At 35.4% G+C, this 15,190-nt stretch overlaps 2 protein-coding genes across 2 annotated transcripts; both read left to right on the forward strand.

Annotated features, from left to right (window-relative positions):
* The first annotated feature begins 2,139 nt into the window (after positions 1-2,139).
* On the forward strand, positions 2,140-10,557 carry LOC128166802 (mucin-4-like). Its single transcript, XM_052832185.1, has 14 exons — positions 2,140-2,202; positions 4,002-4,047; positions 4,512-4,691; positions 4,807-5,063; positions 5,150-5,274; positions 5,368-5,491; positions 5,600-5,785; positions 5,868-5,990; positions 6,103-6,430; positions 6,513-6,698; positions 6,793-7,188; positions 7,274-7,459; positions 8,108-9,394; positions 9,486-10,557. Exons 1-14 carry the CDS (start codon positions 2,200-2,202, stop codon positions 9,605-9,607), a joined length of 3,549 nt encoding a protein of 1,182 aa, XP_052688145.1. The 5' UTR covers positions 2,140-2,199; the 3' UTR covers positions 9,608-10,557.
* A 1,222-nt stretch (positions 10,558-11,779) lies between these two features.
* LOC128166275 (uncharacterized) lies at positions 11,780-14,671 on the forward strand. The gene is made up of 6 exons (XM_052831340.1): positions 11,780-11,993; positions 13,229-13,334; positions 13,432-13,658; positions 13,747-13,765; positions 13,869-13,893; positions 14,024-14,671. Exons 1-6 carry the CDS (start codon positions 11,939-11,941, stop codon positions 14,306-14,308), a joined length of 717 nt encoding a protein of 238 aa, XP_052687300.1. The 5' UTR covers positions 11,780-11,938; the 3' UTR covers positions 14,309-14,671.
* Positions 14,672-15,190: the final 519 nt, after the last annotated feature.

Below are 15,190 nucleotides of genomic sequence, written 5' to 3' on the forward strand. Positions count from 1 at the left end.
TAAAAAAAATATGAAGTTTTCTATGTATTTTGTCGATGAACTTTGAACGTAAAGGGAAACATATTCAGAACTAAGATGAAATCTATCACAAGTAAGAAATCCTGAGTTTACTGGTTATATTGGTTATCTTGCTTTTGATGAGATTGTTTTCGAAGCACCCCACCCTAGTCCAATGTTCTAATGATAAAAAAATAAGAGATAAAATGTTTTCTTTTAAAAGATAATGTTAACATATTAAAAATGAAATAGCACAAAATTAAAATGTATAAATCTAATTTCAAGACAAATGGGTACGACGTGATTAGTTAATTAAATTAATTCCAACAACCAAATTAAAACATTGTTTATAAAATGATAAATCCACACAACGAACCTTAAGGTGGATACAATTGAAAGGCTAAATAAAACATATGGGTTAACATACTTATTTTCTTTCATCAACTTTTAGAGCATATATATCTCCATTGTCATTCATGTCATGTCAAGAAGGATTTTTTTTTCAAAAATGTTTATAATGTCATTTACTTTGTATGTTCTGAAAGATAAGTATTATTTTTTTAAGAAATAGTTATGTGATAAAATAAGTTTACCTGTAAAACCTATGTGAACATTACATTGTGTATACTACAATTCATGTGTACATGTACAAGAACAATAGTTTAAGGCGTATAGTAGTGAAAAATCAAAACCTTTGAAACATACAGAAAACTGCAATATGCTCTGCAACTAATGCAACATAATTAACACAGGGTCTATATAATAATTCTGTAATATTTCAACAGTGTCGTTACTCGATTAGGGACCTGCAGATGTATTAGGGTTTGTGCAACCTTGGGAAGTACATTGATTTTAAATCTGACTGGCATTCCATCAATATTTTTCAAAAATTTGAACCAAAAATGTAAGAAAGAATCATGTGGGAAAGTCTTCCAAAAATTAGCTTTTCTTCTCGGGAGGAAAGACTACTATATACATGAAGCTAGTTTTTCTGAAAAGGGGGGGGGGGGGAATACTGTATGAGAAAAGCAGCTATGCAACACCGGAATTGTTTATTTGAAAGTGTGAAAGACTTACAAAACAATTTACTGATAACTATTCTGTATTCTGTAACGATTCTGTATATTCAAAGTGCTGCTCTAGCTTTAATGCCATGCTTTAGTCTTAAAAATTTCAAAAAAATCACTCAAAAATCATCTAAGGCCATCAAAACTCTAAACAGTTGAGTCTTACAGGAATGATAGATAATACGTACTTAATTCATTTGATTTTGTGCTTGATATTAGCTGTTCTTTTTCTAATTCGCAGCTGTGTTTGTGTTTTTCCTCTATATCTGCGGTCATTTTCTTACCCATTTCTTGAAAATGATATTGGTGATTATTGCTTTGAACAAGAAGAGAGTCATTGCATGTGTGAGTTTTCTTTCTCTTTCACTTACTGCAAGTTTGTTAACAAATCAATGAAGGAGGGTACCTTTTCTAGATGGTTTTGATTGTGCCAACTCTTGAGGAATAAATTCTGGAAAAATGCATTCAATGTTTTCTTTCTACCTTTCTATCCTTCTATGTCAAGCTGAAGTTCATTCTCTTGCCTTCCTATTTTTGGCTCTAACTATTTTCTCTCTGCAAGATTAGTACTGTAGTCGAGACTGAAGAAAAATGCGTTTTGTTCAATTTGATTTTAACTTCGACACCATGGTGGGGAAAAGGCAATTTTGACTATTCGATTTCCAGTAGAGTGTGAATATTTATAAAAGTCATTATTAAGTGTAAGACAATGTTGGAAACATAGAAAATAAGGAAGAACTCATTTCATTATTATCGAAATACAGTTGGTTAATCTAATTGTATAGACAACATTTTTTTTATAAAACTGTGTTTATTAACTCAATGCTAAATCAAATAAAGACCAAAAACAAAATTTTTTGTGTTGTTATGATTATGGTGCTCAAAATAGAAAATGATGTGGAATATAAAAAATATTAATAGTTTCCCCATAACGGGATAAAATCTCTCTCTCTCTCTCTCTCTCTCTCTCTCTCTCTCTCTCTCTCTCTCTCTCTCTCTCTCTAGCAACACGAACAAAATTCTAAACAAAATACTACGAAGGTCATATTTAATTTTACTCTGTTGGTCGTTTGCGGCCTATTTAACTGTTGATCACTGCTAGGGGTCGTCACTGGACGAGACGACCACGGCAGTCATGGTAAGTGTTGGTATCTTTATTCAATTCAATTTATTTAATTCAATTAAGTCTTTTAAGTATTGATATTTGTTGGACTTAAAAATAAAATAAGTTTGGTGATTACAAACCAAATGTGATCGAACAATGAAAATTAAGTTTCAAACCAATTAAATGTGATTCAAAATCATTATTGAAATATACAAATAGACTGCCTTGGTATGACCGACAAAAATATTATCACGTCTAATAAATCATAGAAAACGTTAGGTCAAACACAAACAATTTAATGACAGTAGTTGCAGATTCAATTTGCAAATTGTCACAGTTGTTGGGGGTTTTTTTTACGTTGCAATGAAATATAATGTCAATGAAAAAATTCAATTTCTAACATCATGTCCTTGGTGATATATATGAAAATGTTTTTTTAAAGTTTAAACAATAGAAAATAAATCAATTTTTTCGACTTTTAAATGAAATATCTGAATGTAATATCAAAAATCAAAACAATAGGTATGAAATTATAGATATCAATTTATGAAGTTAAAGCGCGTAACATTTTGATAAAAAAAATCACATACTAGTAATTACTTTTTGACCTATATGAAACTTCAATACTGACCGACAGCTCGTCAACAGTTTTTAATCACTTAAATTTAAATGTTTTATCAAAAGACGTTAATGCGATGATTCAACAATCGCTTTCAAAAAGCATGTCACAGATTTTCAAATTAAGACGTTAGTAAAATATATTCTTTGAATTGTTAGCATTGCAGAAAAATTCAATTTGAATTTACTGACAAAAGAAAATCACTTTCTTTGATTCAAGGTCTCTAGAGGCAAAGTGGCAAAACATGTTTGTTATTTTGGTCCGTTTTCTGAAGTATGGATGAAGAAAAATTATATTTTTTATTTGATGAATGAGATCGGTTTTACAGTGCTGGAAGATTTACTTATTCTGCAATGGGAACATTAGCCAGAAAAAAAGCTTCCCTCGTAATAATGCTTTTATCGTTGTGTGCATATTCATCATTTTAAAAAGAGCTGCATATGGTTATGCTCCATTTTATACATAAGTCACACTTTAGATATATAGAATACCTATAAATAAGCTGTAATTCATGATCACAGTCAATGTTATATCATTTTAAAAAAAAATGAATCAAACTATTCCGGCAAACATCTTTTGATTCTTAAATAATTTAACTACATGTATATAATTTCGCCATTTTTCAATAAACCCTTAATAATAATAATAATAAAAAGTAAAGAGTTAAAAGCATATACTAAAGCAAACAGATGGTCTCTAGCTGTTGGCTTGATTGTATGACCATAAAAAGTTATTTTCAAAAGATATATAGCTAGTATCCATATGTGTAATACACCAAATATACATGGTACGCCATGTCAATGTTTGTATCCTTACTGTTACATCATACTTATCCTTTATCGGAATATTGTGTCAATAAAATATAATTTAACATATGTAGATAAATATGATGTTTAGTATTTGTAAGTCCTGGTTTGTCAGTACATCAGGCGACAAAGACGGTTGACCGTTTTCTGACACCAGGTAATCTTTCCCTATTTCAGTTCATAGTACTTGCATATTTATCTGCAGTATAAAAGAGTCATTGTTTCCTCTCATTCAGCAGATACAATACTGTTTGATGCGGTGAAAGACTTTTAGAATGATAATTAATACATACAGTATCAGATATGAAAGCTGCTGGACAGTTGTTAGAATTTCCCTGACAAAACATTGAACAAACATTGTTTATAAATTATTTGTTGACAATTTGATTGTTTCCTATTTTCAACAGAAACGACTGTCTTTTCTGGGAATTGTCCTTGTCGTGCTGATCAGAGGTATAGAATAGAATATCTAAATACATGTGTAGAATAGAATATGTACTGTTTCTTAAATATTTCATTGGGTTCATAGATGTTCAATTACATTCATGTAATGCATCGATATAAGAACTCTAAATTTCCTCTCTTAAATATTCTTTCTTTACCAATATATTAAACAAATGTTAGACATGGCTCAATATATTTCGAACTTAAAAAATAGAATAATACATGTATATTGAAAATTGCATCCTCAGAGGGCAAAAATAAAAAATAATAATGAAATACAACCATTACACTTGTTAAAACCAAAATACTCTCTCTTTATAATGTGAGAAAATTTTTGAAAGAAAAATTATCATTAATGATTTTTTTATTGTTGAAATTTTTGTGTAAATGAGTATCATCAACGTATCAAGTAGCAAATGATATAGCAAACAATCAATTACCTAAACACAATTTTTTAAATGTACTTTAATTAGATGTACAGCCCTACAAACGAGTGTGCTACTTTACAAACTGGGCACAATATCGCACAGCGCCCATGACGTTCACGGCCGAGAATGTTGACCCTTTCCTGTGCTCCCATATCATGTACGCTTTCGGAAAAGTTGTAGGAAACACAATAGATGCTTACGAATGGAACGACAAGGGCGCTGGAGGTAAATAGGCAAGACTTAACTTGTCTTTGCTTTGATTGTGTTTCAACAGTATAGTCTATGTTATTTAGAAACAAACATTTATCAGAAATTCAGCAGTTAGCTATTCTTGCTTCAGGCCAATACGATAGGATAATGAATCTGCGTACGTTGAATCCTAACCTAAAAATCTTGCTGGCTATCGGCGGATGGACCCACGGAACTGCACCCTTCACAGCTGTGGTAGTTGACCCTATCAACATAGCCGCCTTCGCTGCTAACACGCTAGAGTACCTGAAAACCTATAAATTTGATGGCCTGGACCTGGATTGGGAATACCCTGGTGGTAATGGTAGTCCCCCGGAGGACAAGCAGCGCTTCACATCTCTAGTGCAGGTCGGCACTAAAGTTAATATGCAATCAAACTGATTTAAATGCTGTTTATTATTGATGGATTGTGTAAATTAATTGTACCGTTTCAGAAACTTCGACAAGTCTTTAACGACGATGGTGCAGTAAACAACAGACCACCCATGTTGTTGACGGCAGCGGTGGCCGCTGGAAAAAGCACCATCGATAACGCTTATGAAGTTGATCTCATTTCCAAGTAAGCTGACTCAAAATGGAATATATTTGATTTTAAGTTCGCCTGTGCTGATTTGTTTGTCTATCAATGTACATTTTGTATACCGTATTTCAGGGATTTGGATTTCATCAATCTAATGAGCTACGACCTTCATGGAAGTTGGGAGGTGACCACTGGACACCACAGCGCTCTCTACGGTCGTTCTGGTGAAGTGGGAACGGCAGCATCAATGAATGTGGTACGGTTTTTCAAAAGTGATGGTGGATTCTCATTTTACATGGGTTATAAATTTTTGTTTTACTAAAATCTTTATCTAAAAGTGAATTTCTCTTCCTGAACTTCGAAGGATTACAGTGTCAATTACTGGATATCCCTGGGAGCGCCTCCACATAAGCTTGTACTAGGACTGGGTCTGTACGGTAGGTCCTTCACACTGTCTAGCTCTAGCAATACCTTTATCGGGGCACCTGCTGCCGGCGCCGGAAGTGCTGGACCTTACACCGGAGAGGCAGGATTACTCGCTTTTTACGAGGTACACAATTTCACAGACATGCGTGTTTAGTTTATATGTATGCTTTTGGAGAAGATTTATTTCCTGTCAATGAACTTTCCAGGTGTGCTATAATTTGAAATTCAACGGATGGACGCGAGAGTGGCACAGTGAACATCAAGTTCCATATGCTTATTCCGGCAATCAGTGGATAGGTTATGATGACGCTGAAAGTTTTAATGTAAAGGTACGATTAGTAAATTGGTGATAAAATACACATACATATAGAGAGACTTTGTCAATTGTTTCTGCTTGTCCAGTTTTTAGTGATTTTATAAAGTTGTGTCTTTGTTAATCAGATTGATTACATCATAGCCAAAGGCCTCGGTGGTGGAATGGTTTGGTCTCTTGATCAGGATGATTTCAGTAACAGTTGTGGTGATGGATCTTATCCACTCATGAACGTATTGCGCTTCAGACTGTCCACTATTCCCCCAACGTCAAGTCAGTCCATCACGGCGCAACCAACTTCTACCACAGTTCCACATTCCACGACAACAAGACAATATGATGTATCTCACACAAGCATTTTACCATCTACTAACAGTCAGCTTATTACAACACAGACAACAAAACATACAACAGCATCCAACATTCTCACTTCCTCTAGGACTATGTCATGCGGAGGTACAATATTTATTTTTGATACAAATTAATGTATGTTTTATTTATTATATTGTCATTGTGTATGGTAACTTATCTTTTTCAGCGCCCCAGCCGTGTGTTGACGGTCAGATGTACGGGGACAGTTGCGACCCGAAGATCTACTACCAGTGTGCTTCAGGAGTGGCCTATCAGTTTCAATGCGCGGCGGGGACCGTCTGGGATGAACGTATCAAGAACTGTAACTGGGACTATCTCGTACTCACCTATCCAACCCCCTGTGGTTGTGGGCGTAAGTAAAGTTACTGTGATCTCACAAAAACTGAATTTTTGGTGAAAACAACAAAAAATTCCAGGCTCCACTAAAGTATCGTTTTGCTTTATAGCCCCACCGGTCTGTACTGACGGCCAATTCTATGCGGATAAATGTGACATGAAGGTATATTATCAATGTGCTCATGGAATACCCTATCCGTATGAGTGTAACACAGGAACTGTTTGGGACACAGTCATAAGCAGCTGTAACTGGGATTATGCAGTACCAAACAGAGCGCCCCCTACCGGATCTGACTGCACGTCACAAGGTCCAATAACAACAGGCACAACTCTCAAAAACACAGAACAAACGACATTAGCTCCGGCTAAACTGACAACAAATATCAATCTGTCTACTGTGGAACCACTGTTAACTCCTTTTCCTACAACTCTTGATCAAACAACCCAATTTCAATCTACTCTACTGCCGAAAACTGACCTGGTCACATCTAGTGTGTCATGCGGAGGTAATGAATACAAGTATAGCAAAAAAGTACCCTTTTCCCTAGAATATTTATTTATTTATATGTTTTTTAACTTCTTTTTCTTCAGCGCCCAAGACGTGTGTTGACGGTCAGCTGTACGGGGACAGTTGCGACCCGAAGATCTATTACCAGTGTGCTTCAGGAGTGGCCTACCAGTTTCAATGCGCGGCGGGGACCGTCTGGGATGAACGTATCAAGAACTGTAACTGGGACTATCTCGTACTCACCTCTCCAACCCCCTGTGGTTGTGGGCGTAAGTATATAAAACGGATAATGATTTTAGAAACACGTCGGTACATAGGACATTTGCAGAAATTTGGATGAAACAATGTATTAGTGCGCCAACGCATATTTACAAAAAAAAATTCCGTCCATTTTATGTAGATGCCAAAATCCACTGTAAAAAAACGTACGTTTTATTAAGGTTTTCCGATCCTAAGCCTCAAAGTATTTTTTCATGAAAAAAAATATCATTTATTCTTCAAACTTTATAAATGAAATAAAATAGAAAGAAATTCTTGGAATTGGTTAGTGCATTTTTGGCCACGATGGATATAATGGAATAAACATACACTAGAGAAAAAGTATTGTACCGGTGTATCGTTGGCTAGAACCCATTTGCGTTTATCTAGTGGTTCTCCGTGGAATCACAAAGCCAAGCAGTTTGTCGTAGAGCTGAGTGAAATATTAGAAGTATAACGAATAAAAAAATCCGGATAATGTAGAGTTATCGAACATTGCTGAGGATCGGAGATCGTTAATAAAGATCTTTAATTTATCAACCAAAAGGAAGCTTAAGTCATCAAATATCAATATGAATACATGTATCTAATGAATCATATGTGTGAAGAAGATTTTCAAATGTAATTTTTTTTCGGTAACTGTTCGTTTTGATTTGTAGCCCCATCGACCTGTACTGACGGCCAATTCTATGCGGATAAATGTGACATGAAGGTCTATTACCAGTGTGCTCATGGAATACCGTATCCGTACGAGTGTAACACAGGAACTGTTTGGGACACAGTCATCAACAATTGTAACTGGGATTATGCAGTACCGAACAGAGCGCCCCCTACCGGATCTGACTGCACGTCACAAGGTCCATTAACAACAGGCACAACTCCCCAAAATACAGAACACATGACATCAGTTGCGGCTAAAATGACTTCTGTAGGGGGATCGTTAACTCCTTTCTCTACAACTGTTGATCAAACAAATTCCTATTTTCTTTCTACAATATTTCCGAAAACTAACCTATTCACAACTACTGGTAAAACTTTATCATTTGTTGAAACGTCCCCACCAAATCTTATTACAACGTATTCATCAACACTAATTTCATCAATTGGCAGTCTTAAGACAGATCAACATACTACACCAACTTCACTGCTAACCACAACCCAACAACAAGTTACAACACTCCTCCACACTGCAACATCTGACAGCACGCCATCTCAGGCCCAGCAACATGTGACACCACAGTCTACAAATACCACTACCAATGGCTTGTCGTCCCAAACCCTGCAACAATTAGCAACGAAGACTTCAATTCCAAGTACAGACAGCACACAATCTCAAATCCAGCAACAGACAACAACAAAATCCCGTATCGCAGTCACAGATAGCACACAGGCTCAATCTTCGCAACAAACTCAAACACTTTCTCCTATTGCTGTCTCAGATAGCACAAGGCAACAGACAACACAATCCCACAGCGCTTACAGCAATACAAAAGACACAACTTCAGCGTCACATATCACGAATACAGGTAACCCATTCTCTAAAACTGATTCACAGACAACTACGCAACCCTCGGGTATTACTAATAGTGTTTGGTCGTCACAAATCCCGCAACAAACAACAACCAACGCTCAGTCGACATCAGATCCCACACCAATACAAACAACAACCTCTCCGTCGACATCAGACCACACACCAATAAAAACATCAACCTCTCCGTCGACATCAGACCACACACCAATAAAAACATCAACCTCTCCGTCGACATCAGACCACACACCAATAAAAACATCAACCTCTCCGTCGACATTAGATACTACACCAATAAAAACATCAACCTCTCCGTCGACATCAGACCACACACCAATAAAAACAACAACCTCTCCGTGGACATCAGATCCCACACCACAACAGACAACAACAGAATCTCAAACTTCTACCTGTGGTCGTAAGTAATGTATATATTATATCACTTGTTTACCCTTATAGATGTATCATTTAAGATATACATGTATCATAATAATAAATTTATTTTTCAGCTCCAAAAACCTGCCCATTTCCAGCATGGGATTCCGGAAGCATGACTGTATCGGCACATACTCTTACCGTTCTAACGGGAGTTCTGGTAGCACTAGTTTGGTTTTCGACGTGTTCGGAATGAGAATTAGTTTTTTAAAGGAAGCAAGATACTTGTAAACTACTAATGCATTACGGAATTAGTATATTATAAACTGATTAAGCATTTATGACATATATATACTAGTAGATACATGTGTATCAACTTTCTAATAATAGAACAGACGCCATTTTGTAGATTTTTTTGCTCACATGCTGTTTTACATTAACAAGTTGTTGTTTTTTATTTCCCACACTATCTGTACTGATTTATCTGTTTATATATCATTTAATCATTCAGCTGTGTCGCCAACTGTAGAGCAATTTAAGCAGCATTTTTCATGTCCGAATTCTTTGTAACATATAAATTTTCAAATGTAATGAAAAATATAATCAGGAATTAGTTAATAAACCCTGTTTATCATATTTTGCGGGGGAATCTAACTAGAAGGAAATATAAAACAAAAATACACAATACTAATGATGTCCTGTACACAAATTAGTTTCAGTATAATCCATGGTACATATTTTTTTCTTCTGATAAACGAAACGAATCAAATTTTATAATCTTATTTTAATATCAGTTGTTTTCCAGATTTACGTCCTTTCAAAATTATCATAACACATTTCTCATCAAAACAAGTTCATTCATTCCCTTTAGTGGTGGGTAACTTTATAAATTCTGCTGTTTGAAGAATCGATGAAATTTTAAATTTAAGTAAAATTAGAATTTTTAATCCGCTCCTCTACTGAACGCTATATACTTGAAAAGCATATCGTAGAGGAGCGGATTTACAAGTCTGATATCCAAAAAGAATTTTAATTCTGCAAAAAAAACTGATATTGGCTTTAACGAAGATCAAAACAAAATGTCTACCATTTTAAAATATAGACTTCCTGTTTATACTTATATCGTTAATCTGTAACATCCTTTTGTGACTCGAATAAATATCAAATTCTATGTAATTTTTGGAAAAGATACTATCTTTATGTAATAAAGGAATAATAATATAGTTTTAAAATGTTATATTTTCTATGCTAGTAATATAGGATTGTGTACGTCCTCTTCGACGAAACATTTTTCGATTTTTTTTTTCATGGGTACTCGTGTGGAAACATTTTGTACCTTGCGGATTTCAAAAGAAACTATTAATATGTCGGTTTTTCAATTTTTATGATATAATTTTCGTGTGAAGTATAGAAAAGAAAAGTGTTTAACTTGTACTTTTATGCTTTACATAATACATATACTATTAATGAGTTTCAAAAAGTTTTACCTTAAAACTTAAAGTGCAGTCTTTATTTTTTTTTTTTATCGCTGGATTTATGGAATTATTGTTTACACAATAGATATGCAAAGAGTTTAGAAGGTGTATATATATTATCAAAGTTTTTCATTATTCCCAAACAGTTGCATCCACAGAGAATGTTGTACTGTTCGTAACAGAACTGTCAACAACTCGGAAACTGTTTCAGTTTCGATATATGGAATGAAACTTGGAACTACCGAATAAAATGGAATTTACCACGCATATACTTCTATAAATAGTTTCATACCCCCCACCTCACACCAACCCAACCACCCGCCTTTAAAATAACAATATATTTTTAAAACATCTTAATCTTTTGATTGCACACTGAGGAGGGGCAGTCTTTGCTTATTCACAGGGGGTTTAGGAACATAAAGCTAGACTGAGATGGGCGATTGCAATTGGTTGACGGAGTTTGTTTCTTCTGTGTTAATTTGGTCTTTCCAAATTATTATTTTTGAGATTAAAAGTGTTGATTAAATTTATTAAGTGTTGCGATAGAAAGAGAAAAAATCGTTCTGTGTAGGTTAAATGGTCGCACGCGGATTCATATTACCCCAGAGTTATTCCCATTGTCGTCAATCAATAAGGTTACCTAAGCATGCATTGAATTTAACAAGGAAGTGACAACAGGTACACAATTTAAACAAGTAGATATGTTCTATACACATGATCAATTCGATGCAGTTTTTATTGGGGAAGGGGGGGGGTGGATATGGATTTTGCCCCAAATGAAATTAAATACTGTTACAAGTTTATCAATTTTGGATAAAAGTGCAACTTTTTGAGTAAAATTTTTGGTATGTTGCGCTATGACCCGACAAGAATAACTGAACCGGTCATGCTTCTCTAAAACTTGTTTTGTTAAGAACGGCAGAAGTGTCGAGATTTAAATATTTACGTTCATAAGGGAGACTCCTTGCTTCAGTGCTCGCGATCGCTGTACGATATAGGTGCTGGGCGTTTCATTCAGGATGTTGTATTAGACTTCTCTATAACCGCCAATGAACTATTGAGATCACAGGGTGGGTAGGACGGCTACACCGCAGTGAAATCCAGCTGGAGACATGGCGGAGAGTTCTATACTTACCTGTGTAGTGGTAATCCTGTCAATTTTACCTGGTAAGTTGGTTGTTTATTCTGACATTGCACTTTTCTGAAATATTGACCAATATTTGTAATTACCTGTTTCTCGTTCAGACTGGGCAGGTTTCCCTTTAAACTTTTTTATTCTGATATATGTATAAGTTGTATATTTAGAATATAGGAAAAAGTCGATCGGTGTTTAATCAGATATCCCTACACATTATAGACCGGTTCCTGCACCATGTATGGCGTCCAGCGCTCAATTATCGATCAGTGCAAGTCGATCACTGGACATGTTTATTCATTATTGAAGCATTCCTTCTGTATTTGTAAGGTAGAATAAATAGCAGTAGTACTACACACTTGACATCGAGCAAGGTTTCTCTGTCATTAGCTGCAGAACTGCAAATCTGCAGATAAGCTGTCATTTGGGTTTAATGACTGTATGCATAAAATTAAGAGTCAGATAGCGTGTTCTGTGAGTAAATTAAGCATTATTTTGGATGACTTCCCTCTTAACCAAGAACATAAGAGTCCAAGAGACATCCAATTTCCCAAGTGTTGAATTTTGGGTATTTTCGGATTCATTGTCGTTTATAACGGTTATCTTTCAGTTTCTGTATGCAGCATTAAACATATCAATGTATGAGGTACGCCAGAGACCGGTATCATTTCATCGACTTGTTTACTAACAGAATTCAGTTCCTGGTTTTGCTGTTTATCCTTGAAATCTTTTTAAAAGCTATTTGACGACCAGACAGTGGCCTAGTTTTGCAAGTTCCAAATGGAGTTGAAATTTTTAAATCCTTAATAAAAAGTGTGACACAATTAAAAAACAACATAATCACAGAATTTGACACAATATAAAGGATTAACAATGGGAGCCACTGTAATTGTATCTGTAAAAAAGACAAAAGAAAAAAAGAACACTTTGGAAATGCAGTCGTCCCAAATGTTAAACACGATAGGTGTGTTCTCTGTGTTCTATGAAACATTATACTCTTGAATAGTAAAAATTGGAAACTTCAATTCAGCATGTTAGATAAACGAATCAAATGTCTATTAATATTTTAAAAATCTTTTATATAGATCTTCAATGGTCTGTGTGCTTTAGTTCAAGCTTTGAGAGAGAGAGAGAGAGAGAGAGAGAGAGAGAGAGAGAGAGAGAGAGAGAGAGAGAGAGAGAGAGAGAGAGAGAGAGAGAGAGAGTTTTTTCTTGCTTTTAATCATGTCTTTAGAAAATGTTTGATCTTTAAACTTGTGTTTCACAGGGTCGCTTGGGGACAACTACAATGTCGGGGGGCTTGTGGCGGCCTCCATCGTTTCCTTCTTTGCTTTCGTGGCCATGATTGTGATGCTGGTCCTGGTTGTCACATGGTCAGTGCACTTTTTCTTGAATTATATAAGTAATACATATTTTTACGTAGTTTTCACAATTTTTATTCATCATGTTTATTCATTTGGTGTTTCTTAGGAATCACTGGTTCCCTCGATACCAAAACTGGCGAGGGAGAACCAAGAGACCCAGGCCTATCAAACCCAAGTTAGATTTCCCTCCACAACAAAATGGAGTCCAGCATATTCCCTTATCCAATCAAAATTCATCCCGTCCCGGATCCCGGCCGTCTACACAAAGAGGGGTGATTGTCTCAAAATCACAGAATGGGGCTCCTGCTGTTTACAGTGCTGTAAAACCTTCAGGTATTTACAGTATAGTGTTAGTCGTGGTCTGGACTTAACTGCCAATAAATAAGGTGTCATTGAATCATCTTTTACTCTTTTGTTACAGATAGCTGGACCCAAGCAAAGTGAGTATAGAGCTTTTAAATGTTTATTTTGCAACACTTTTAACATTTCAATATATATATAAAAATGGTTGCCAAACTTGACATGGATATCTTTACTTTGCAGCTCACCAACAGGATATGAAGAAAAGGTAACCGGTTGTTATATACTAGTACCATATCCCTTATCTATGATCCCCCTTCCTAAAAAAAATGAAATTTGCAAAAACCATTTCAAAATTTTAAAGAAGTAAAAAAATATATATTCTACTCCAATTCCAGACTGGTCAGATAAACTTCGGTGAAGAAGAGGATGAGGTAATTGTTACAGAAATTTTAAGGACATCCCAAATTGCAAACGGGGGCGGCATCAATACCGGCCCATCTCAGAGCAATGGTATTGGACAGACGGTGACGGCAGACGAAATCGAGCTGACGTTAGAACGGCAGCCAATGGAGGAAGACAAGACCACAGGCGGAATCATGGATTTTCCGGAGGATGAAGCGGTCGTGCACCTTAGCGCCAGTAAGCGTGACCAAAACGACGGTGAAATGATTCTTTACTGATCTCAACAAATTAGTAGAACAGAACAGGATAACATCATAATCAAAATGACAGAACTAGCATTTTAATTCCACAGTTCGTACCGAAGTATATATATTATGCGATGTTTGCATTGTTGTTTAACAATTATGACTTTTCACTATATTGTCGTATTATATGTAGTTTGTAATGTTTGTGTGTGTTCATATTTACATGTATCCCTTGTTTGAACAGTATATATGTTATATTGTTACTACACAAAATATCGTGTTGCTTCTGCAATATATGAAAGACAATGTTTTAACCAGATTGAATTTTAAAGTATTTTTGTACTCAATATTTTTTTTTATTAATTTTATAATAAAATTTCCAATTGTAAAAGTTTTGCTTTGCCTACGTTGTTGTTGATTTGAAATAGCACCACACGCAAAACGTTATTCTGAAATTTCACACCATTTTATTGATACATCAGTCAAAACAAAGCATCGTGTTTGACAACTGTTACCTCTAGTGTTCAGAAATTTGTCAAATGGCAGAATGAGAAAAGCGCGTTCCCTACTGTATTCATGCATTCAACCACTTTGAGGAAAAACGCCGTAAAAATTCCTGGGAGCCCGCGCATGATGAATTTTGCAAAATACGGACACCAGAAAGTTACTTTTCTTGTTTACGTTACTATAAGAACAAGTAGAACTTTTATTGTGTTATCGAACGTTTTACATCGAACGTCAATTTAGTCCACCGAGCCATTCCTATTTGCAATTAAACGAATGAGCCTTCTCTGAACAATTCGGCATGCTTTCTACGCAGATTTTGTGCGTTTAAGCTATTCGTAGTGTTAGAAAATTTTAAAATTCACCAGAGGCAAATCCTTACGTCAATTTAGATTACGGTATTCAAGGGTT

Source organism: Crassostrea angulata, chromosome 10, assembly GCF_025612915.1.
Source record: "Crassostrea angulata isolate pt1a10 chromosome 10, ASM2561291v2, whole genome shotgun sequence".
NCBI lineage: Eukaryota > Metazoa > Mollusca > Bivalvia > Ostreida > Ostreidae > Magallana > Magallana angulata.

Excerpts from the sequence above, each read along its gene's own strand:
- LOC128166802 (XM_052832185.1), top strand. Across the intron at positions 4,048-4,511 it reads CCTTGTCGTGCTGATCAGAG|ATGTACAGCCCTACAAACGA; the intron begins GTATAGAATAGA and ends TACTTTAATTAG. Across the intron at positions 4,692-4,806 it reads GAACGACAAGGGCGCTGGAG|GCCAATACGATAGGATAATG; the intron begins GTAAATAGGCAA and ends TTCTTGCTTCAG.
- LOC128166275 (XM_052831340.1), top strand. The coding sequence starts at position 11,939 with ATGGCGGAGAGTTCTATACTTACCTGTGTAGTGGTAATCCTGTCAATT. Across the intron at positions 13,335-13,431 it reads CTGGTCCTGGTTGTCACATG|GAATCACTGGTTCCCTCGAT; the intron begins GTCAGTGCACTT and ends GGTGTTTCTTAG. Across the intron at positions 13,894-14,023 it reads CAACAGGATATGAAGAAAAG|ACTGGTCAGATAAACTTCGG; the intron begins GTAACCGGTTGT and ends CTCCAATTCCAG.